The sequence below is a fragment of the Haliotis rubra genome, unplaced genomic scaffold (genome assembly GCF_003918875.1).
Source record: "Haliotis rubra isolate DU_JTF1 unplaced genomic scaffold, ASM391887v1 Scf79, whole genome shotgun sequence".
Lineage (NCBI taxonomy): Eukaryota > Metazoa > Mollusca > Gastropoda > Lepetellida > Haliotidae > Haliotis > Haliotis rubra.
Genome location: NW_025767512.1, coordinates 2,592,005 through 2,616,852, shown reverse-complemented (window position 1 = coordinate 2,616,852; position 24,848 = coordinate 2,592,005). Strand labels below are relative to the sequence as shown.

The window sequence follows — 24,848 nt, the reverse complement described above, 5'->3', positions numbered from 1 at the left end:
CATGTGACACATGTGGTCTCACCTTAGGCAAGTGAGTTTGTTCAAAATTGTCTCTGTTCACCCAGCAGGAAAATGGGTACCCGGTGGAAAAAAGTCATATGACTATAACCTTCTAGCGCCTAACAGGCAGCTTGGGTTATCCGGGGTAATAATGGCCTTGATTGTTAGCGCTATGAGCATACCTAGTGTGGAGTTTGGCGCGATATAAATGGACACATTATTGTTATTATTATCTATATCATATGCAAAAATCAGCTTTCAGTTGAACTTGTGCAGCAAAGAGCATGCACTATCTGGCTATAAAAATCCAGATTACACTCGGAAATCGACATTCGTTTTGAAGAAAGTTCAAGGTCAGATCACTACGCCATGTCTTGGCGCTGCGACACGGAACATCGCCATTGAAAGAATGCACGCTAGAGATTATCAATCTTCTGTTGCCAGGCGTCTGAATGTTAGTCTGAGCACAATATCACGGATTGCAGTTCGTTACAACCAAACAGGTATAACAAATGACCGTCCCCGTACAGGCAGACATCGAGTCACCACTGCAGCCCAAGATCAGTACATCCCGGTACTACAATTGCGTGATCGTACTGCCACGGGTGAGGGCACAGCTGCCAGGGTGCCTGGACATCGGAGGATATCCGGTCAAACTGTACGGAACAGGTTTCGAGAGATTGGACTGAGAGCCAGGAGATCCGAGGTCGCGACCGTGCTACGTCGTCACCATCGCGCTCAGCGTCTCCGTTAACTAAAATTATCCACTTGGTTGTATAGACATTACCTTCTTCTAAACTGATGTATAAAATCATGTACTAAACTCTATTTGTGGACGAGTTATACATGTTTCAAACTACAACATTTTCGCAACAGATTTCTGGGTTATGCGTTTCTTTTTTTGAATAGTATAATTTCTTGGTGTTTTATTAATTTGTGTAGAAAATTACCAAAAATGTTTATAGTGGAAGTGGTATTTCCTGCCGATAGCACGTGTGTTGCTGCAGGGGCCGTAGACCTGGTGTACATGTACTATGTAAAGTGATGACAAAGCTTTATGGATGATCAACTTCTTTATTTTCACTATGATCCTCCATAAAGTATTGTCATCTCTATACCACCAACTTCTTGAATCCCACTCAAACAAATATATAAAGTGAACTATGTCAGGTGAGTGCTTTGTCTTAGCTGGGTTTTGGTGGCCAAAACACGACACCGTGAAACACATTCACTAAGATCTAGGCTTAATCTGGATTAACCCGGTAGTCAGCAGTATATTTTAGCTGTATCACCACGCTCTGTATTCACCCAAGGCAGTGATGGACGTTGACATGATTTCAACCAAGTTAGTGATGGACGTTGACATGCTTTCAACCAAGTCAGTGATGGACGTTGACATGTTTTCATCCAAGTCAGTGGTGGACGTTGACATGTTTTCAACCAGGTCAGTGATGGACGTTCACATGCTTTCAACCAAGTCAGTGATGGACGTTCACATGCTTTCATCCAAGTCAGTGGTGGACGTTGACATGCTTTCAACCAAGTCAGTGATGGACGTTGACATGTTTTCATCCACGTCAGTGGTGGACGTTGACATGTTTTCATGCAAATTGATATCACTGAAAGAAAAACATTACTCAATCATAACTCACTGCTTCCCTAGGAAACACCTTCCTTTAAACTAACATTTCGCTTTATTGTAGTACCGACACTGAAGTAATCCACAAGGGGAATGTTACACGAGGTCACGTGACTAATACGTGAGACTATACGCAGGAAGAAAGGCTCCAACAAGTGGGTTCAAATGCATTAATTTATTAGTATTACATTGGAGATGCAATGTTTCATGTACGTAGTTGTCACATTATACTTATATCCAGATGAGTACAGTGTAGATAAACGCTGTTTTGTTACACCACAGGCAGTTCCACTTCGCAGATGTACGGGTGTGCCTCGTCGCAGTCCACGTCTCCCCATTCATAGTTGGCGTTAGCGTATTGAAGCAGCAGGCAGTTCTGGTCGTTGGCAACGTTGTTGGGCTGTCCCTGGTGCCAGTCGCTGTACGCACTCTGGTATGGAAGGCCGGTGTCTGTCCAATCAAACATGCCCTCACTCCTTTCGTCATTTCCGCCTGTGTACCAGCCATAGCCGCCAGCGGCATTCAACACTAAGGAAAACAGAGAATGTTGTCGAAACACTACATCACCATACAAATAACACGTGATGCCATGATAGACATTAGGTAGAATATATTATACTGTGTCCTGGTAGGTAACTTCCACACCAGAATAGTGTGCTATACCCTGTCACTACCATTCTCTCTCTGTCACTACCTTTCTCTCTCTGTCACTACAATTCTCTCTCAGTCACTACCATTCTCTCTGTCACTACCACTCTCAGTCAGTACCATTCTCTCTCAGTCACTACCATTCTCTCTCAGTCACTACCATTCTCTCTCTGTCACTACCATTCTCTCTCTGTCACTACCATTCTCTCTCTCTATCACTACCATTCTCTCTCTCTGTCACTACCATTCTCTCTCAGTCAACACAATTCTCTCTCTCTGTCACTACCATTCTCTCTCAGTCACTACCATTCTCTCTCTGTCACTACCATTCTCTCTCAGTCACTACCATTTTCTCTCAGTCACTACCATTCTCTCTCTCTGTCACTACAATTCTCTCTCAGTCACTACCATTCTCTCTCAGTCACTACCATTTTCTCTCTGTCACTACCATTCTCTCTCTCTGTCACTACAATTCTCTCTCAGTCACTACCATTCTCTCTCAGTCACTACCATTCTCCCTCTGTCACTACCATTCTCTCTCAGTCACTACCATTCTCTCTCTGTCACCACTTCTCTCAGTCACTACCATCTCTCTCTGTCACTACCATTCTCTCTCTGTCACTACCATTCTCTCTCTCTGTCACTACCATCTCTCTCTCTGTCACTACCATTCTCTCTCTCAGTCACTACCATTCTCTCTCTGTCACTACCATTCTCTCTCTCTGTCACTACCATTCTCTCTCAGTCACTACCATTCTCTCTCAGTCACTACAATTCTCTCTCAGTCACTACCATTCTCTCTCAGTCACTACCATTCTCTCTCTGTCACTACCATTCTCTCTCTGTCACTACCATTCTCTCTCAGTCACTACCATTCTCTCTCTCTCTGTCTGTACCATTCTCTCTCTCAGTCACTACCATTCTCTCTCTGTCACTACCATTCTCTCTCAGTCACTACCATTCTCTCTCTCTGTCACTACCATTCTCTCTCAGTCACTACCATTCTCTCTCAGTCACTACCATTCTCTCTCAGTCACTACCATTCTCTCTCTGTCACTACCATTCTCTCTCAGTCACTACCATTCTCTCTCTCTGTCACTACCATTCTCTCTCAGTCACTACCATTCTCTCTCTGCCACTACCATTTTCTCTCTCACTACAATTCTCGATCCGTCACTACCATTCTCCCATTGCCGCTACTATTCTCTCTTAGTCAATACCACTTTTACTACCATTCTCTCTATGGCACTACCATTCCTTATCTGCCACTACCATTCTCTCCTGCCACTACCATTCTCTCTTTCCGGCACTACCATTATCTCTCTGTCACTACAATTCTCTCTCTCTGTCACTACAGTTCTCTCTCTCTCTATCATTATCTTTCTCTGTCACTACCATTCTCTCTCTCTGTCACTACCCTTCTCTCTCTCTCTGTCAGTACCATTCTCTCTTTCTCTGTCACTACCATTTCGCTGTCACTACCATACAAATAACTTGCAAATACCATTTTTCTTATCAAACAAGGAATTGGAATTCAGTGTAACCATAGTGGTTTGTGGTGTCTCTTTTCACTTTCACACGAGAAAATTCTGATCGGCCGAAAAGTAGGTCATTGTCTGAATAGGTTAATGAGACTCGTGTTTCGGTTTGTCTCTTTCTCTGTGACTACCATTTTCTCTGTCACTACCATTCTCTCTCCGTCACTACCATCCTCTCTTTCGGTCACTACCATTCTCTCTCTTTCACTACCATCCTCTCTCTGCCACTGCCATTCTCTCTGTCACTACCATTCTCTCGTTTTGTCAATACAATTCTTTCTCTGTCACTAGCATTCTCTCTCTGCCACTACCATTCTCTCTCTGTCACTTCACTTCTCTGTCACTACCATTTCTCTATACTACCATTCTCTCTTTCTGTCACTACAATTTTCTCTCTCTTTGTGTCGCTACAATTCTCTCTGCATCACTACCATTTTCTCTATACTACCATTCTCTCTTTCTGTCACTATAATTACATTAAGTGTGAACGTACCAGCACTTTGCTTGATAGTGCTGACAAGGAAGTCCTGCTCTTCTTTAGATGTGATCGTCACCAGGTGCGAGGTGGTGGCCACTCTTGGCGGCAGGCCTCGGCGCTCTGGTACCAGGCTGTAGGAGTCAGGAACGTGTAGCAGGAGGAGGAGGGTTACTTCCCTTTGCGTGTTATGGCTCCAGGTGGGCAGCTTGGGATATCTTGACAAGAGAAGGAAAGAAACCAGGCGTTAGTCTGCAAGATCGATAAATGGAACACCAGTCTATCTGGGATATCTTGATAAGAGAGGGAAAGAAACCAGGCATTAGTCTGCAAGATCGGTAGATGGAACACCAGTCTATCTGGGATATCTTGACAAGAGGGGGAAAGAAACCAGGCGTTAGTCTGCAAGATCTGTAAATGGAACACCGGTCTATCTAGGATATCTTGACAAGAGAGGGAAAGATACCAGGCGTTAGTCTGCAAGATCGGTAAATGGAACACCAGTCTATCTAGGATATCTTGACAAGAGAGGGAAAGATACCAGGCGTTAGTCTGCAAGATCGGTAAATGGAACACCAGTCTATCTGGGATATCTTGATAAGAGAGGAAAAGAAACCAGGCGTTAGTCTGCACAATCGGTAGATGGAACACCAGTCTATCTAGGATATCTTGACAAGAGAGGGAAAGGCGTTAGTCTGCAAGATCGATAAATGGAACACCAGTCTATCTGGGATATCTTGACAAGAGAGGGAAAGAAACCAGGCATTAGTCTGCAAGATCGGTAGATGGAACACCAGTCTATCTGGGATATCTTGACAAGAGAGGGAAAGAAATCAGGCGTTATTCTGCTTAGACCAGTGCTTGAAACACCCATCTAACTACAATCTCATGTTTGCTTCAGTTGTATGTCCAAATCCCTCACCGCAGAAAGGCCGGTTGTAAAAACAAGGCGATTAAAGTGTTCGCTAGTTTCCGTAAAGTGTTTTATTCATGTCAAAACACATTTTGAGATATCACGAATTATTCTTTTTAACACGAAATCTACCATTACTTTGGAAATCGCGAATAAATTACAGATATCTTCATTTATTTACTTATATTGTAAGAACCGTTATTGTTACACTTAAACATAAAACTGATATATATGTAACTTTAGTGTGAACACAGAAAACATATGACAGGGTTCATACGGGAACGCCACTTGCAGCACACTCGGGACGGTGAATGTAGGGGGTATCAGTGACAGGGGATGGTAAATGTAGAGTGTGTCAGTGACTCGGGACGGTGAATGTAGGGGGTATCAGTGACTGGGGACGGTGAACTGGGGACGGTAAATGAAGAGTGTGTCAGTGACTGGGGACGGTAGATGAAGAGTGTGTCAGTGACTGGGGACGGTAGATGAAGAGTGTGTCAGCGACTGGGGACGGTAGATGAAGAGAGCGTCAGTGAGTGGGGACGGTGAATGTAGAGTGTGTCAGTGACTGGGGACGGTGAATGTAAAGGGTATCAGTGACTGAGGACGGTGAATGTAAAGGGTATCAGTGACTGGGGACGGTGAATGTAGAGTGTGTCAGTGACTGGGGACGGTGAATGTTAAGGGTGTCGGTGACTGGGGACGGTGAATGTAGGGGGTATCAGTGACTGGGAACGGTGAATGTAGAGTGTGTCAGTGACTGGAGACGGTGAATGTAGGGGGTATCAGTGACTGGGGACGGTGAATGTAGGGGGTATCCGTGACTGGGAACGGTGAATGTAGAGTGTGTCAGTGACTGGAGACGGTGAATGTAGGGGGTATCAGTGATTGGGGATGGTGAATGTAGAGTGTGTCAGTGACTGGGGACGGTGAATGTAAAGGGTATCAGTGACTGAGGACGGTGAATGTAGAGTGTGTCAGTGACTGGAGACGGTGAATGTAGGGGGTATCAGTGATTGGGGATGGTGAATGTAGAGTGTGTCAGTGACTGGGGACGGTGAATGTAGGGGGTATCAGTGACTGGGAACGGTGAATGTAGAGTGTGTCAGTGACTGGAGACGGTGAATGTAAAGGGTATCAGTGACTGGGGACGGTGAATGTAAAGGGTGTCAGTGACTGGGGACGGTGAATGTAGGGGGTATCAGCGACTGGGAACGGTGAATGTAGAGTGTGTCAGTGACTGGAGACGGTGAATGTAGGGGGTATCAGTGACTGGGAACGGTGAATGTAGAGTGTGTCAGTGACTGGAGACGGTGAATGTAGGGGGTATCAGTGACTGGGGACGGTGAATGTAGGGGGTATCAGTGACTGGGAACGGTGAATGTAGAGTGTGTCAGTGACTGGAGACGGTGAATGTAGGGGGTATCAGTGATTGGGGATGGTGAATGTAGAGTGTGTCAGTGACTGGGGACGGTGAATGTAGGGGGTATCAGTGACTGGGAACGGTGAATGTAGAGTGTGTCAGTGACTGGAGACGGTGAATGTAGGGGGTATCAGTGATTGGGGATGGTGAATGTAGAGTGTGTCAGTGACTGGGGACGGTGAATGTAGGGGGTATCAGTGAAAGGGAACGGTGAATGGAGAGTATGTCAGTGACTGGGGACGGTGAATGGAGAGTGTGTCAGTGACTGGGGACAGTGACTGTAGAGTGCGTCAGCGACTGGGGATGGTGAATGTAGAGTGTGTCAGTGACTGGGGACGGTGAATGTAGAGTGTGACCTGTTGACAGTGAGTATAGCGTGTTTCAGTGACAGGGGTAGTGAATGTAGTGAGTGACCTGTGGACAGTGAGTATAGCGTGTTTCAGTGACGGGGGTAGTGAATGTAGAGCATGACCTGTGGACAGTGAGTATAGCGTGTTTCAGTGACGGGGGTAATGAATGTAGTGAGTTACCTGTGGACAGTGAGTGAATGTAGAGTGTGTCAGTGACTGGGGACGGTGAATGTAGGGGGTATCAGTGATTGGGAACGGTGAATGTAAAGGGTATCAGTGACTGGGGACGGTGAATGTAGGGGGTATCAGTGAAAGGGGACGGTGAATGGAGAGTATGTCAGTGACTGGGGACGGTGAATGAAGAGTGTGTCAGTGACTGGGGACGGTGAATGTAGAGTGTGCCAGTGACTGGGGACGGTGAATGTAAAGGGTATCAGTGACTGGGGACGGTGAATGTAGAGTGTGTCAGTGACTGGGGACGGTGAATGTATAGTGTGTCAGCGACTGGGGATGGTGAATGTAGAGTGTGTCAGTGACTGGGAACGGTGAATGTAGAGTGTGTCAGTGACTGGGGACGGTGAATGTAGAGCGTGAACAGTGAGTATAGCGTGTTTCAGTGACGGGGGTAGTGAATGTAGAGTGTGGACAGTGAGTATAGCGTGTTTTAGTGAGGGGGGTAGTGAATGTAGTGGGTGACCTGTGTACAGTGAGTATAGCGTGTTTTAGTGACGGGGGTAGTGAATGTAGTGAGTGACCTGTGGACAGTGAGTATAGCGTGTTTCAGTGACGGGGGTAGTGAATGTAGTGAGTGACCTGTGGACAGTGAGTATAGCGTGTTTCAGTGACGGGGGTAGTGAATGTAGAGCATGACCTGTGGACAGTGAGTATAGCGTGTTTCAGTGACGGGGGTAATGAATGTAGTGAGTTACCTGTGGACAGTGAGTATAAGCGTGTTTCAGAGACGGGGGTAGTGAATGTAGTGAGTGACCTGTGTACAGTGAGTATAGCGTGTTTTAGTGACGGGGGTAGTGAATGTAGAGCATGACCTGTGGACAGTGAGTATAGCGTGTTTCAGTGACGGGGGTAATGAATGTAGTGAGTTACCTGTGGACAGTGAGTATAGCGTGTTTCAGAGACGGGGGTAGTGAATGTAGTGAGTGACCTGTGTACAGTGAGTATAGCGTGTTTTAGTGACGGGGGTAGTGAATGTAGAGCATTACCTGTGGACAGTGAGTATAGCGTGTTTCAGTGACGGGGGTAATGAATGTAGTGAGTGACCTTTGCACAGTGAATATAGCGTGTTTTAGTGACGGGGGCACACTGTGACTATGTTGTGTATAACCTACTGGTGCATGTCGTGTTGTAGACGTATACATCGTCAATGGCTGCGATATCCTTTTCGTTTTCGTCCCGGTAGTATGGTGCGAAACCTAGGCGGACCTTGTAGGCATCTGTGACTGCAGCCAACACCACCTGGAACATCACAGAAAACAAACAGCAACTGCACAAACTGTCGGAAACATGAAACACACGTGTTCAGGGTGACGTCCGCATCTTGTTGCAGTGCTTGGTAACATCACCACCGTTTTGCATGCAGTGCAAGGTAACGTCAGTACGCTGTTGCAGTGCAAGGTAACGTCAGTACGCTGTTACAGTGCAAGGTAACGTCAGTACGCTGTCGCAGTGCAAGGTTACGTCAGGACCCTGTGTCAGTGCAAGGTAACGTCAGTACGTTGTTGCAGTGCAAGGTAACGTCAGTACGCTGTTGCAGTGGAAGGTAACGTCAGTACGCTGTTGCAGTGGAAGGTAACGTCAGTACGCTGTTGCAGTGCAAGGTAACGTCAGTACGCTGTTGTATTGCAGGTAACGTCAGTACGCTGTTGCAGTGCAAGGCAACGTCAGTACGCTGTTACTTTTTATGGGAACGTCAGCACCGTGTATAATTTGCAATCTTCAGTACGTTTCAACTTCGTAAGTATCGAGTTGGCAACGTCAATAACCTATTTTTGAGCAAGGACGATACAGCGTGGTCCATTAGTAAAGAACGTCAGTTCCTTGTCTGCTATGCAATGATATCTTGTTCATTAGTAAGGGAACGTCAATACCTTGTTTCTTAAAAAGGAAACGTCAATACCTTGTTCCTTAGAAAGGGAACGTCAATACCTTGTTCCTTAGAAAGGGAACGTCAGTACCTTGTTCCTTAAAAAGGGAACGTTAATACCTTGTTCCTTAGAAAGGGAACGTCAGTACCTTGTTCCTTAGAAAGGGAACGTTAATACCTTGTTCCTTAGAAAGGGAATGTCAGTACCTTGTTCCTTAGAAAGGGAACGTCAATACCTTGTTCCTTAGAAAGGGAACGTCAATACCTTGTTCCTTAGAAAGGGAATGTCAGTACCTTGTTCCTTAGAAAGGGAACGTCAATACCTTGTTCCTCAGAAACGGAACGCGAGTGCTTTGTTCCTTAGAAAGGGAACGTCAATTTCTTGTTCCATAGAAAGGGAACGTCAATACCTTGTTCCTTAAAAAGGGAACGTCAATACCTTGTTCCTTAGAAAGGGAACGTCAATACACTGTTCCTCAAAAAGGGAACGTTAATACCTTGTTCCTTAGAAAGGGAACGTCAATACCTTGTTCCTTAAAAAGGGAATGTCAGTATCTTGTTCCTTAGAAAGGGAACGTCAATACCTTCATCTTTATAAAGGGAACGTGATTACCTTCTTCCTTAGAAAGGGAACGTTAATACCTTCTTCCTTAGAAAGGGAACGTCAATACCTTGTTCCTTAGAAAGGGAACGTCAGTACCTTCTTCCTTAGAAAGGAAATGTCAGTACCTTGTTCCTTAAAAAGGGAACGTTAATACCTTGTTCCTTAGAAAGGGAACGTCAGTACCTTGTTCCTTAAAAAGGGAACGTTAATACCTTGTTCCTTAGAAAGGGAATGTCAGTACCTTGTTCCTTAGAAAGGGAACGTCAATACCTTGTTCCTTAGAAAGGGAACGTCAATACCTTGTTAATTAGAAATGGAATGGGAGTAACTTGTTGCTGTGAGAGGGCATGGCCGTGATTACAAGTAGAACCTTCGTTTCCTTGTTGGCAACATACACAATACACCAACATTCACAATACAACAACATTCACAATACACCAACATTCACAATACAACAACATTCACAATACAACAACATTCACAATACAACAACATTCACAATGCATCAACATTCACAATACATCGACGTTCACAATACAACAACATTCACAATACAACAACATTCACAATGCATCAACATTCACAATACATCGACGTTCACAATACGACATTCACAATACATAAACATTCACATTCACAATACACCAACATTCACAATCAACCAACATTCATCGTAGACCAACATTCACAAAACACCAACATTCACAATACAACAACATTCACAAAGCATCAACATTCACAATACATCGACGTTCACAATACATCGACGTTCACAATACGACATTCACAATACATCAACATTCACATTCACAACACACCAACATTCACAATAAACCAACATTCACCGTAGACCAACATTTACTATACATCAACATTCACAATACAACAACAATCACAATGCATCAACATTCACAATACATCGACGTTCACTATACGACATTCACAATACATCAACATTCACATTCACAATACAACAACATTCACAATACAGCAACGTTCACAATACAACAACATTCACAATACACCAACATTCACAATGCATCAACATTCACAATACAACAACAATCACAATACACCAACATTCATCGTAGACCAACATTCACAAAACACCAACATTCACAATACAACAACATTCACAAAGCATCAACATTCACAATACATCGACGTTCACAATACATCGACGTTCACAATACGACATTCACCATACATCAACATTCACATTCACAATACACCAACATTCACAATAAACCAACATTCGCCGTACACCAACATTTGCTATACATCAACATTCACAATACACCAACATTCGCAATACAACAAAATTCACAATGCATCAACATTAACAATACAACAACATTCACTATACAACAACATTCACATACAACACCATTCACAATACATCAACATTAACAATACAACAACATTCACAATACATCAACATTCACATTCACAATACACCAACATTCACAACAAACCAACATTCACCGTACACCAACATTTACTACACATCAACATTCACAATACACCAACATTCACTATACAACAACATTCACAATACAACAAAATTCACAATACATCAACATTAACAATACAACTACATTCACTATACAACACCATTCACAATACAACAACATTCACAATACATCAATATTAACAATACAACAACATTCACAATACATTAACATTCACATTCACAATACACCAACATTCACAATAAACCAACATTCACTATACAACAACATTCACTATACATTAACATTCACAATAAATCAACATTCACAATACACCAACATTCACTATACAACAACATTCACAATACAACAAAAATTCACAATACACCAACATTCACAGTACACTAACATTCACAATACACCAACATTCACAATACAACAACATTCACAATACACCAACATTCACAGTACACTAACATTCACAATACACCAACATTCACAGTACACTAACATTCACAATACAACAGCATTTACTCTTTAAATAAGACAACCCCATCAACACGCCAGAAACTCCAAATCACCTTGAACGGTTGACTTGTAAATTCAGAGTCCACGTTAATCTCAGCAAGATGCCATGTTTGCCCATGGTTTCCATAGCTTCGCCAAATGGGATAACCAAGACCTGAGCCAACCTGTAGCAAGCATGAAAAAGAACACTTGCTCAAAAGTTTGAAAAACATTGAAATTAATAGACGCTAACAGTTGTGCCATATCATGTGAAGAATGCACGACAATATTGCTGGCAGTGGTGTTTTAATTAGAAGAAATGGCACTTGACGCGTTGCTCTGTGGGAGTGTTGTGAAACATTGTTTTAACTGCTATTCGTTGTGCCTGTAGATTCTGTAGGGAACACTGGTTGGCTATATTTAGACTTGCGCTCTTAGTGAGGAGTTGTCTTGCATCTTATTCTTGTGTATGTAAGGGGAGCTAGCTGTGCCTCTCATCACACATTCATCTCAAGTTTCCAAAAGACCATCACTCTGTGTGATCATCATGGTACTCAGCCTTGCCCTATAGTTACGAGTTGGATTACAGTTGTTAAGGGGTGAATATTACCTTCAATGTACTTATTGCTATAATCTCTAACCACCACCTAACAACGTTCATTACGGGTAGACATATTCGGAAAAACCAATGTGTCATCATATGGTTTTAATAGACCATTTGAAAAAGTTCAGACCAGAAAACATCTGGAATCTGTGACATACCAGCTGTACTAACCTTTGTGCAGACCACGAGAGATCTGGCATCTGTCACATGTTGTACCAACCTTGGTGTACACCAGGAGAGATCTGGCTTCTGCACCGTCAACGTTGTACCAACCTTGGCGTACACCAGGAGAGATCTGGCATCTGCACCGTCAACGTTGTACCAACCTTGGCGTACACCAGGAGAGATCTGGCTTCTGCACCGTCAACGTCGTACCAACCTTGGCGTACACCAGGAGAGATCTGGCTACTGCACCGTCAACGTTGTACCAACCTTGGCGTACACCAGGAGAGATCTGGCTACTGCACCGTCAACGTTGTACCAACCTTGGCGTACATCAGGAGAGATCTGGTTACTGCACCGTCAACGTTGTACCTACCTTGGCGTACATCAGGAGAGATCTCGCTACTGCACCGTCAACGTTGTACCAACCTTGGCGTACACCACGAGAGATCTCGCTACTGCACCGTCAACGTTGTACCAACCTTGGCGTACATCAGGAGAGATCTGGCTACTGCACCGTCAACGTTGTACCAACCTTGGCGTACACCACGAGAGATCTGGCTTCTGTCACATGTTGTACCTACCTTGGCGTACATCAGGAGAGATCTGGCATCTGTCACATGTTGTACCAACCTTGGCGTACATCAGGAGAGATCTGGCATCTGTCACATGTTGTACCAACCTTGGCGTACACCAGGAGAGATCTGGCATCTGTCACATGTTGTACCTACCTTGGCGTACGTCAGGAGAGATCTGGCTTCTGCACCGTCAACGTTGTACCAACCTTGGCGTACACCAGGAGAGATCTGGCTACTGCACCGTCCATGTTGTACCAACCTTGGCGTACACAAGGAGAGATCTGGCTTCTGCACCGTCAACGTTGTACCAACCTTGGCGTACACCAGGAGAGATCTGGCTACTGCACCGTCAACGTTGTACCTACCTTGACGTACACCAGGAGAGATCTGGCTACTGCACCGTCAACGTTGTACCAACCTTGGCGTACACAAGGAGAGATCTGGCTTCTGCACCGTCAACGTTGTACCAACCTTGGCGTACACCAGGAGAGATCTGGCATCTGCACCGTCAACGTTGTACCAACCTTGGCGTACACCAGGAGAGATCTGGCTACTGCACCGTCAATGTTGTACCAACCTTGGCGTACACCAGGAGAGATCTGGCTACTGCACCGTCAACGTTGTACCAACCTTGGCGTACACCAGGAGAGATCTGGCATCTGCACCGTCCATGTTGTACCAACCTTGGCGTACACCAGGAGAGATCTGGCATCTGCACCGTCCATGTTGTACCTACCTTGGCGTACACCAGGAGAGATCTGGCATCTGTCACATGTTGTACCTACCTTGGCGTACGTCAGGAGACATCTGGCATCTGCACCGCCAACGTTGTACCTACCTTGACGTACACCAGGAGAGATCTGGCATCTGCACCGTCCATGTTGTACCTACCTTGGCGTACACCAGGAGAGATCTGGCATCTGCACCGTCCATGTTGTACCTACCTTGGCGTACACCAGGAGAGATCTGGCATCTGCACCGTCCATGTTGTACCTACCTTGGCGTACACCAGGAGAGATCTGGCATCTGCACCGTCCATGTTGTACCTACCTTGGCGTACACCAGGAGACATCTGGCATCTGCACCGTCCATGTTGTACCTACCTTGGCGTACACCAGGAGAGATCTGGCTTCTGCACCGTCAACGTTGTACCACCTTGGCGTACACCAGGAGAGATCTGGCTACTGCACCGTCCATGTTGTACCTACCTTGGCGTACACCAGGAGAGATCTGGCTTCTGCACCGTCCATGTTGTACCTACCTTGGCGTACACCAGGAGAGATCTGGCATCTGCACCGTCCATGTTGTACCTACCTTGGCGTACACCAGGAGAGATCTGGCATCTGCACCGTCCATGTTGTACCTACCTTGGCGTACACCAGGAGAGATCTGGCATCTGCACCGCCAACGTTGTACCAACCTTGACGTACACCAGGAGAGATCTGGCATCTGCACCGTCCATGTTGTACGTACCTTGGCGTACACCAGGAGAGATCTGGCATCTGCACCGTCCATGTTGTACCTACCTTGGCGTACACCAGGAGATCTGGCATCTGCACCGTCCATGTTGTACCTACCTTGGCGTACACCAGGAGAGATCTGGCATCTGCACCGTCCATGTTGTACCTACCTTGGCGTACACCAGGAGACATCTGGCATCTGCACCGTCCATGTTGTACCTACCTTGGCGTACACCAGGAGATCTGGCATCTGCACCGTCCATGTTGTACCTACCTTGGCGTACACCACGAGAGATCTGGCATCTGCACGCCAACGTTGTACCAACCTTGACGTACACCAGGAGAGATCTGGCATCTGCACCGTCCATGTTGTACCTACCTTGGCGTACACCAGGAGAGATCTGGCATCTGCACCGCCAACGTTGTACCAACCTTGACGTACACCAGGAGAGATCTGGCATCTGCACCGTCCATGTTGTACCTACCTTGGCGTACACCAGGAGAGATCTGGCATCTGCACCGTCCATGTTGTACCTACCTTGGCGTACACCAGGAGAGATCTGGCATCTGCACCGCCAACGTTGTACCTACCTTGGCGTACACCAGGAGAGATCTGGCATCTGCACCGTCCATGTTGTACCTACCTTGGCGTACACCAGGAGAGATCTGGCATCTGCACCGCCAACGTTGTACCAACCTTGACGTACACCAGGAGAGATCTGGCATCTGCACCGTCCATGTTGTACCTACCTTGGCGTACACCAGGAGAGATCTGGCATCTGCACCGTCCATGTTGTACAAACCTTTGCGTACACCAGAAGAGATCTGGCATCTGCACCGTCCATGTTGTACCTACCTTGGCGTACACCAGGAGAGATCTGGCATCTGCACCGTCCATGTTGTACCTACCTTGGCGTACACCAGGAGAGATCTGGCATCTGCACCGCCAACGTTGTACCTACCTTGGCGTACACCAGGAGAGATCTGGCATCTGCACCGTCAACGTTGTACCTACCTTGACGTACACCAGGAGAGATCTGGCTACTGCACCGTCAACGTTGTACCAACCTTGGCGTACACAAGGAGAGATCTGGCTTCTGCACCGTCAACGTTGTACCAACCTTGGCGTACACCAGGAGAGATCTGGCATCTGCACCGTCAACGTTGTACCAACCTTGGCGTACACCAGGAGAGATCTGGCTACTGCACCGTCAATGTTGTACCAACCTTGGCGTACACCAGGAGAGATCTGGCTACTGCACCGTCAACGTTGTACCAACCTTGGCGTACACCAGGAGATCTGGCATCTGCACCGTCCATGTTGTACCAACCTTGGCGTACACCAGGAGAGATCTGGCATCTGCACCGTCCATGTTGTACCTACCTTGGCGTACACCAGGAGAGATCTGGCATCTGTCACATGTTGTACCTACCTTGGCGTACGTCAGGAGACATCTGGCATCTGCACGCCAACGTTGTACCTACCTTGACGTACACCAGGAGATCTGGCATCTGCACCGTCCATGTTGTACCTACCTTGGCGTACACCAGGAGAGATCTGGCATCTGCACCGTCCATGTTGTACCTACCTTGGCGTACACCAGGAGATCTGGCATCTGCACCGTCCATGTTGTACCTACCTTGGCGTACACCAGGAGAGATCTGGCATCTGCACCGTCCATGTTGTACCTACCTTGGCGTACACCAGGAGACATCTGGCATCTGCACCGTCCATGTTGTACCTACCTTGGCGTACACCAGGAGAGATCTGGCTTCTGCACCGTCAACGTTGTACCACCTTGGCGTACACCAGGAGAGATCTGGCTACTGCACCGTCCATGTTGTACCTACCTTGGCGTACACCAGGAGAGATCTGGCTTCTGCACCGTCCATGTTGTACCTACCTTGGCGTACACCAGGAGAGATCTGGCATCTGCACCGTCCATGTTGTACCTACCTTGGCGTACACCAGGAGAGATCTGGCATCTGCACCGTCCATGTTGTACCTACCTTGGCGTACACCAGGAGAGATCTGGCATCTGCACCGCCAACGTTGTACCAACCTTGACGTACACCAGGAGAGATCTGGCATCTGCACCGTCCATGTTGTACGTACCTTGGCGTACACCAGGAGAGATCTGGCATCTGCACCGTCCATGTTGTACCTACCTTGGCGTACACCAGGAGAGATCTGGCATCTGCACCGTCCATGTTGTACCTACCTTGGCGTACACCAGGAGAGATCTGGCATCTGCACCGTCCATGTTGTACCTACCTTGGCGTACACCAGGAGACATCTGGCATCTGCACCGTCCATGTTGTACCTACCTTGGCGTACACCAGGAGAGATCTGGCATCTGCACCGTCCATGTTGTACCTACCTTGGCGTACACCACGAGAGATCTGGCATCTGCACGCCAACGTTGTACCAACCTTGACGTACACCAGGAGAGATCTGGCATCTGCACCGTCCATGTTGTACCTACCTTGGCGTACACCAGGAGAGATCTGGCATCTGCACCGCCAACGTTGTACCAACCTTGACGTACACCAGGAGAGATCTGGCATCTGCACCGTCCATGTTGTACCTACCTTGGCGTACACCAGGAGAGATCTGGCATCTGCACCGTCCATGTTGTACCTACCTTGGCGTACACCAGGAGAGATCTGGCATCTGCACCGCCAACGTTGTACCTACCTTGGCGTACACCAGGAGAGATCTGGCATCTGCACCGTCCATGTTGTACCTACCTTGGCGTACACCAGGAGAGATCTGGCATCTGCACCGCCAACGTTGTACCAACCTTGACGTACACCAGGAGAGATCTGGCATCTGCCCGTCCATGTTGTACCTGCCTGGCGTACACCAGGAGATCTGGCATCTGCACCGTCCATGTACACCAGAAGAGATCTGGCATCTGCACCGCCCATGTTGTACGAACCTTGGCGTACACCAGAAGAGATCTGGCATCTGCACCGTCCAAGTTGTACCAGAACCTGACACAGTAGGCAGGGGCGGGTTGGAAGTCGGGGGAGGCGAGGTAGAAGGTTCTGTTGGTCCTATGGTAGTCGTAATCTCCTGATGTCGGATCAATGTACATGTAGGTTCCTGCAATGCATTCACAAAACGATTGTCGTGCTAAGACGATTGTAACGCCCATACTTTAACATATATTTATGTCACCCCTCCTATCCTCGATATGTGTTGCATGTCAGTCAATCTGATTTTGATGAAAACCGATAACAGCGGTACACAATGTCATTTAGAAGCCGCTGTGGCCGAGTGGGTAAAACTTTGTACGCTGGCAATTATGTGCCTGAATCTGACAGCGAGGGTTCGAATCTTGGATGGGACTCAACCTAAAAAACTACTAGAATCTGTACTTTAAGTGCAATCCCAAACAAAACCCATGTGCCATGTTATCAATGAGGGTTATGGATAATTTCCGAGTAGGCTATGCATGGGTGGATCTCAATATTTCTTTTGGAACTTGAGATATCAATATAACTGAAATATGGGAACCTTACCAAGAGTGGTTGTTTTGTCCATTGTATATATGGCGACAAATAGAGGCGCCTTGACACCAATGAGTTTCAGCTGTATGGCGACAGACAAGTAGAGGCGCCTTGACACAGATGAGTTTCAGCTGTATGGCGACAAGTAGAGGCGCCTTGACACAGATGAGTTTCAGCTGTATGGCGACAAGTATAGGCGCCTTGACACAGATGAGTTTCAGCTGTATGGCGACAAGTAGAGGCGCCTTGACACAGATGAGTTTCAGCTGTATGGCGACAAGTAGAGGCGCCTTGACACAGATGAGTTTCAGCTGTATGGCGACTTGACACAGATGAGTTTTGAGCTGCGACAAGTAGAGGCGCCTTGACACAGATGAGTTTCAGCTGTATGGCGACAAGTAGAGGCGCCTTGACACAGATAAGTTTCAGCTGTATGGCGACAAATATAGGCGCCTTGACACAGATGAGTTTCAGCTGTATGGCGACAAGTAGAGGCGCCTTGACACAATGAGTTTCAGCTGTATGGCGACAAGTAGAGGCGCCTTGACACAGATGAGTTTCAGCTGTATGGCGACAAGTAGAGGCGCCTTGACACCAATGAGTTTCAGCTGTATGGCGACAGACAAGTAGAGGCGCCTTGACACAGATGAGTTTCAGCTGTATGGCGACAAGTAGAGGCGCCTTGACACCGATGAGCTTCAGCTGTATGGCGACAGACAAGTAGAGGCGCCTTGACACCGATGAGTTTCAGCTGTATGGTGACAAGTAGAGGCGCCTTGACACAGATGAGTTTCAGCTGTATGGCGACAAGTAGAGGCGCCTTGACACAGATGAGTTTTATTGTTGTTTTACGCCGCTTACACGATGTTTCATCTGTATGGCGGCGGTCTGTCACTAATCTGTGCCAAACAATCTAGTGACTGACTTTCGGGGCATCTGGGGGACGATGATATGCATCGATCCTCTTACGACAACTCTGGGATGCTGCAGACCAATTCCTTGAAGCCTATAAAGTTTCCACCTGAGCCCTTAACTCTTCCCAGCATGACTTCTACAATCGTATATGTGGTATAACCTTACCCTTTGGTGCGCCAGTTGTGTGGTCTTCTTGAGGGCCGATATAACGGTTCTCTATACCATGCCCAATCTTCCACTTGTTCACAGAACTAAGATCAGTGTATCCGCAATTGGTATTCTCGAATGTGCACAATGACACCGTGTAGTCATCTGAAGCTGAAATACAGTACGTAATACGTGTACGTATTTAACTAAGTTTATAACTGATTACTTTTTAAAAATATACGTTTTAAAGCCGAGTATATTTCTGTTGGAGACTATTTGGTTAATTGAGACTGGTATCACTATGGACACAGCTGCATACTGTATTCAGCTTTGTCGTCAAGATACACTTTTACTACCTTACGGCAGACTATAGCTGACTAAGTTCTGTGTAGCAGTGTTTTATCTAGTCTGACCTGAAGTTTTACAACCATGTTTTCATGAAGTTTATTAAGTACTACAATAGGGAAGAGTATAGAGCGACCTGTGGACTGGCTGACATTGCTTGTTCGCAGACCAAGAACGCCTTTACAGTTGTTGAGGGTCTCGCGTCAGGTTGGCGATTTCCTCCTTATATTTCTGAATGGCATTGGCCGACTGCTGTACAAGTTGTGCCAGGTTGGCCTGTGACGTGTTCAGTGCTGCCGCCTTGGCAGTCAGCTCTTGCAGTAACTGGTCCCTCTCATTGGTTGTTTTGTTCAGTAAGACGGACGCTGATTGGTTCATTCCTAGTTTCTGCTGAACTCCATGCATCTGCTTCACGAGGTCGTCCACCACGCCCTGTAGATTGTTCATGTTGCCCTGGAATGAAAGTCTCAGAGTCAATCAGACGCCCCCAGTGTACCTTCTGTATATAACTAAAACATACACCTCAGAGAGAACGATGTTGACGGAATTAGTCGAACGGGCCGTAACCGTCTGTCGGAATGCCCCGTGTTAACCAGTTCGATGTCACATGATTAGAAATCACATTCCGACTCTCATTTTCCCGAACTCGTAAAAGATACTCTGATTGGTGAAGTGAACGGTCGTTCTGACGTGGTCGGTAATGGGATGTCCTGGGATGCTTAGCGATAGCGAGAACTTTGATCTGATCTTTATGAGGTTGGTTGTAAGTAACACCTCCAGCTACTACTGCTCCATATATGGCGTGTACAGCAGAGCAGGTACATGAAGGGGAGTAACCTCCCTTGGGTCGATACCGTAGCGGACGACATGGTATCGACTGTAAAGTGTAGGTCTTTATCCCATGCCGCTTAAAAGGGACAAATGATTACCCGAAATTCTCTTAACAAAACCTTTAAAACCGACTGTCCCACGTCAGAATGTTTAGTCTAGACAAGAAACCCCACCTGTACGGCATTGCAGCAGTTGTCCGAACCCCCTCCGGTAGTGGTCGCTGTTCTCTGGGTATCACACTGACCCTCGTGTCCCAGTTTGACGTTGTAGACACATTGGTTGTTCATGAAGCTGCATCCAGGCTCGAACACGGCGAGAGAGGACGACAGAAGCAGTAGCGTTACTCCCCAAACCAGCAACGCCATGTTGAATATGTCATGTGTATTACGCTATCTAAGATGCAGATTGTCGGTGTCCACTGTCCACTGTGGTATCAAGTGGCTGATATATACGTCACACAGATACGACGGCCTCAGTCTTCCCTGTTCCTCACGGCGTTTAACTTCGGGTATCTGTGTCTGTCTATCTACTATTCGGTGCGCCCCCTCAAGATCCGGGTCAGAATTGGCTTTCGGCAACCTATGCCAGTCGCAAGAGGCTATTAACGGGAACGGGTGGACAGGCTCGCTGTGTTGGTTGACGGGTGGACAGGCTCGCTGTGTTGGTTGACGGGTGGACAGGCTCGCTGTGTTGGTTGACGGGTGAACAGGCTCGCTGTGCTGGTTGACGGGTGGACAGGCTCGCTGTGTTGGTGGACATATGTCATGCAATGTCATCGTATCGCAGTTGCGTAGATCGAAGCTCAGGATGGTCCAGACTCGATATTTCACAGTCTTCAATTATCTTAATCAATTGATGGTCGTCAAATTGGAACAAACATATTTTCGTGTTTTGTAAAATGTGAAAGTGAAACAAGTATCAGCTGAAGGTTCTATTTCTACATACGTATCATGTGTGTTGTTTATGGTTGGTTCATATCTATATGTATCATGTGTGTTGTTTATGGTTGGTTCAGTTCATGCTGTTTGAGCAGTCCTATTGCTCTGTACTTCTATAAGAGCAGGGTTTACGTGGCTGGTTTGTGTAGCTCACTAGAGGCACCCCACAGTCCTGTCTATGTGGGCTTAGTGTGCAATCTAATCGCATGCATTGTCCTATGTATTGCAGTTAGTTTAACATTTAATTTCAACTGTGTATTCGGCGCTACGTTCTTTAGTTCTTTGGGTCTCTCATATAACACAGCATTTTGATCGTGTGTGGCATAAAGGTTTATTGTTGAAATTAGAAAAATACGGAATTCATGTTTCATTGTTAAATTGGCTAGCAGATTACATAAGTAATCGTTCACAAAGCGTCTTTGTGAATGGAGCCCTATCCAAGCCGGGGTATTTACAAGCAGGTGTCCCTCAAGGGTCAGTCCTCGGTCCTTTCTAATTTCTTGTTTATGTTAATGATATTGCTGATGATTTCAACTGCTTGACACGATTATTTGCTGATAATTCGTCTCTTGGCTCATCTTCTCATGATCGTCTATTCATTGAAAGAGATTTGAATTCAAACTTGGAAAGGCTGCGGGCTTGGGCAAAGCGGTGGCTTATAACATACAATCCTGATCAAACTGAGGCAATCTTTTTCTCCTTGCAAAAGAATGTTGATGCATTAAATCTCTACTTTAACGGGGTTTGTGTCAAAACAGTTAATAATCTCAAACATCTGGGATTAACATTTAGAAAGATTGTAAATGGTCTGACCATATTGATAATATTGTAAAAATAACTTCAAAAATGATATCTTCTCTACGTAAACTCAATTTTTTATTACCGCGCTCTGTATTGAATAGAATTTACGTAATGTTCATAAGACCCCATTTGAATATGCGTGTGAAGTATGGGATGGATGTGCTAAATATCAAGCAAATAAATTAGAACAACTGCAATTAGAAGCAGCAAGAATTGTAACAGGTTTACCTAAATATATTCATCATGAACATCTGTATTATGAAACTGGTTGGGAATCTTTAGCAGAACGTAGGAGAAAGCGTAAACTTCGCCTTTTTTACAAAATACAGAATAATATGGCACCATCGTACCTTATTGATCTTGTTCCTGGGGACGTAGCATCTAAATGTAACTATAATCTTCGCAACTCTGATGATGTCTCACTTCCTTTCTCGCGATTAAAATTTTCGTATGATTCAGGGGGTTCAGGGGGTTCGAACCCCCCTTTGAAAATAGCTTAAGACCACGTTGAAGATTTTTGTTTGCGTTGGTGGAGCCAATGCGGGGTTCAGGGGTTTCGAACACCCATGCACAGGGTATCACACAGGGTTTCACACGGGGTATCACACGGGGTATCACACGGTACCTCAGCCGCCCACCCGGTTTACCAGCCTACATTCACAATGTGTAAGAAGGTGAATCAGTTACATGTAAATCTCTTGACTATAAATATGTCAAACGTAATCAATTATACATCGCTTAATCTATTTAATCTAATTTAATCTCGAATAAATAAAGTCCATACATGGCACGACATTGAATGTCACCTCTGACGAACAGTTATCCGACAAGACTTCCAGATTCAACAGCATCTGTCTCACATATGAAATTGTGACGCAAATCACAGAATTCGTCGTTCCACTTGAAGCCGAGACTTCGGGTCAAGGTCAGACATGCCTGTCGTTCGCCATTGTTGCTAATGTACTCTGGTGACCCCGGATTCCACCACGTCTGACCAACCTTTCCTCCCTTGAATCCCCACTGCCACTCCCCCCTCACGAGGTATTCAATGGCCCCCAGCCACACGTACCCAGTGCTCAGACTGGATGAAGATCTGCCCAGCAAGCCCTCGAGGAAGGTCTGTTCTGCTGCTGTTTCCACATACGCCAGGTGAGCGCCCACAGCTTGGCAATACACAGCAGCCTCTGCCCAGCTTGCCTTGATGAGAATAAGTGCATAACATGATTCGTCATGCCGTAAATAGCCAGACGGACATTCTCCGACGACGGCCCCAAGCACCGTACACAAGAAGACCAGCACTTTCAGAAGGAACATGGTGCTTAGCGCAAGACTCTGAGAGTTGATGGTCTGTGAACAATCAAGTGACAAGATAAAGTTTGCTCGTCAGTTTATAAACGTATCTTATCGCATTCCTGGACCACTTTAGAGAGGTGCAGTTCAGCACCTGTTGTTAAACCCGCTCAAAAAGTCTTATAAACTCAGTGAACTAAGCAACGTTTCCATTGTAACTAGACACGTATAACCGAAACGTATGTTCAATGGAGGACATTATCTATAAAACATTTCTGCTGAATATGCAATTGTTATTTTCAAAAAGTAACGATTGTTGCGTCATAGTTCCAGACTTTCTACCTGAGATGTGACAGGTGGGACAATCTGCGTCAGGTCATGTCAACCCATGTCGACACTTTGCCCAAGGCTACACCGTCTGAATAATATCAGCATCAAACTTGGTACAGTATCGACATTTAACCAAACTGTTCTCACTCTGTTCTCCCCCGAAGGTCAGAAAAACGACGGTGTCGGTAACCTAAGTTAACAATCCTAACTTAGGGCTAACTGATTTGCTGTTCTATTGACGTGTCTGCACCCCTACGTTATTACCATATGGGGCAATACATAGGCGGGTCCAGAGGGGGGGTGCAGGGGTGCGCACCCCTCCTTTTGTGCTGAAAGTTTGTTAAATGACCATTGAAACTGGGGTGAAAATGAAGTGTGCACCCCCCCATTTCTCAATAGTGTGCACCCCCCCTTTCTCGAAAAGCTGTATCCGCCCCAGCAATATGAACGTCACATTTCTTCTATCAACGTAAGTTTAGATCAGTACATCCAGATGAAGCTGACTTGTCACGCGACATTCAGCGGATGCATTGTGGGAATGTAAACATTGCAGTCTAAGTAAGCTTAGGCTCAGTATTATTCGTTACACTGCTATACTGAGTCTAACAAAACCTTGTGGAAGGTCGCGTCAGGTAACCTTTTCAATTGAACAATCAGAACACAGTTTACCAAATCGCGAAAGTTGACATTCGCACATACCTTTTGAACTTTTACCTCGAAAAAGTTTTGTACCCGAACGATTTCGAATGCTATTTTCCGTACCATCGCTTTGTCAGTATTCAAGGATGTCAGCTTGCGGAAATATTAGCTAATGATAACCAAGTCAACGGAACCCAAAAGCGTATATTCTGCAGGTCATATATCTGTGTTTTATGCGGGTTTTCATTTGTTGTGCGATCTGTGTTGGCGACCGGGGAAGAGAAAATCCCTTTGTAAGTCCCGCTGAACCCTAAATAGTAGCCGTTGTCTCATTGGTTAAATCCGTTCGGTCGTCTCGCGTTTGATTGGACGGTCATAGGTCGCTCAAGGGTTACCTGACGCGACCTTCCACAAGGTTTTGTTAGACTCAGTATAGCAGCGTAACGAATAATACTGAGTCTAAGTTTACCTCGACTGGTAAATATTGCCAACGTTGCCGTGTCGCTGTTTAATTGTGAGTCGAGCTGAGACATTTTATCCGTCGAAAAATATAAACGTAATGTTTCCACCAGTGATGTTAGCCGAGTGAAGCAACTGCAAACCAAGAAACGGTGTGCTGCGGTGTAGTTTACTGTTGGAGGCT

At 46.1% G+C, this 24,848-nt stretch overlaps 2 protein-coding genes across 2 annotated transcripts; both read right to left on the bottom strand.

Moving 5' to 3' along the window:
• Positions 1-1,799: 1,799 nt before the first annotated feature.
• On the bottom strand, positions 1,800-20,610 carry LOC124261149 (MAM and LDL-receptor class A domain-containing protein 1-like). Its single transcript, XM_046695474.1, has 10 exons — positions 20,381-20,610; positions 19,605-19,829; positions 19,513-19,573; positions 19,050-19,202; positions 17,396-17,562; positions 11,724-11,834; positions 8,333-8,459; positions 4,476-4,518; positions 4,319-4,434; positions 1,800-2,167 (listed from the first exon to the last, which is right to left on the bottom strand). Exons 1-10 carry the CDS (start codon positions 20,570-20,572, stop codon positions 1,911-1,913), a joined length of 1,452 nt encoding a protein of 483 aa, XP_046551430.1. The 5' UTR covers positions 20,573-20,610; the 3' UTR covers positions 1,800-1,910.
• A 2,078-nt stretch (positions 20,611-22,688) lies between these two features.
• Positions 22,689-23,302, bottom strand: LOC124261172 (perlucin-like). Its single transcript, XM_046695503.1, has one exon. The coding sequence runs from the start codon at positions 23,258-23,260 to the stop codon at positions 22,766-22,768; it is 495 nt and encodes a 164-aa protein (XP_046551459.1). The 5' UTR covers positions 23,261-23,302; the 3' UTR covers positions 22,689-22,765.
• Between the last annotated feature and the right edge of the window lie 1,546 nt (positions 23,303-24,848).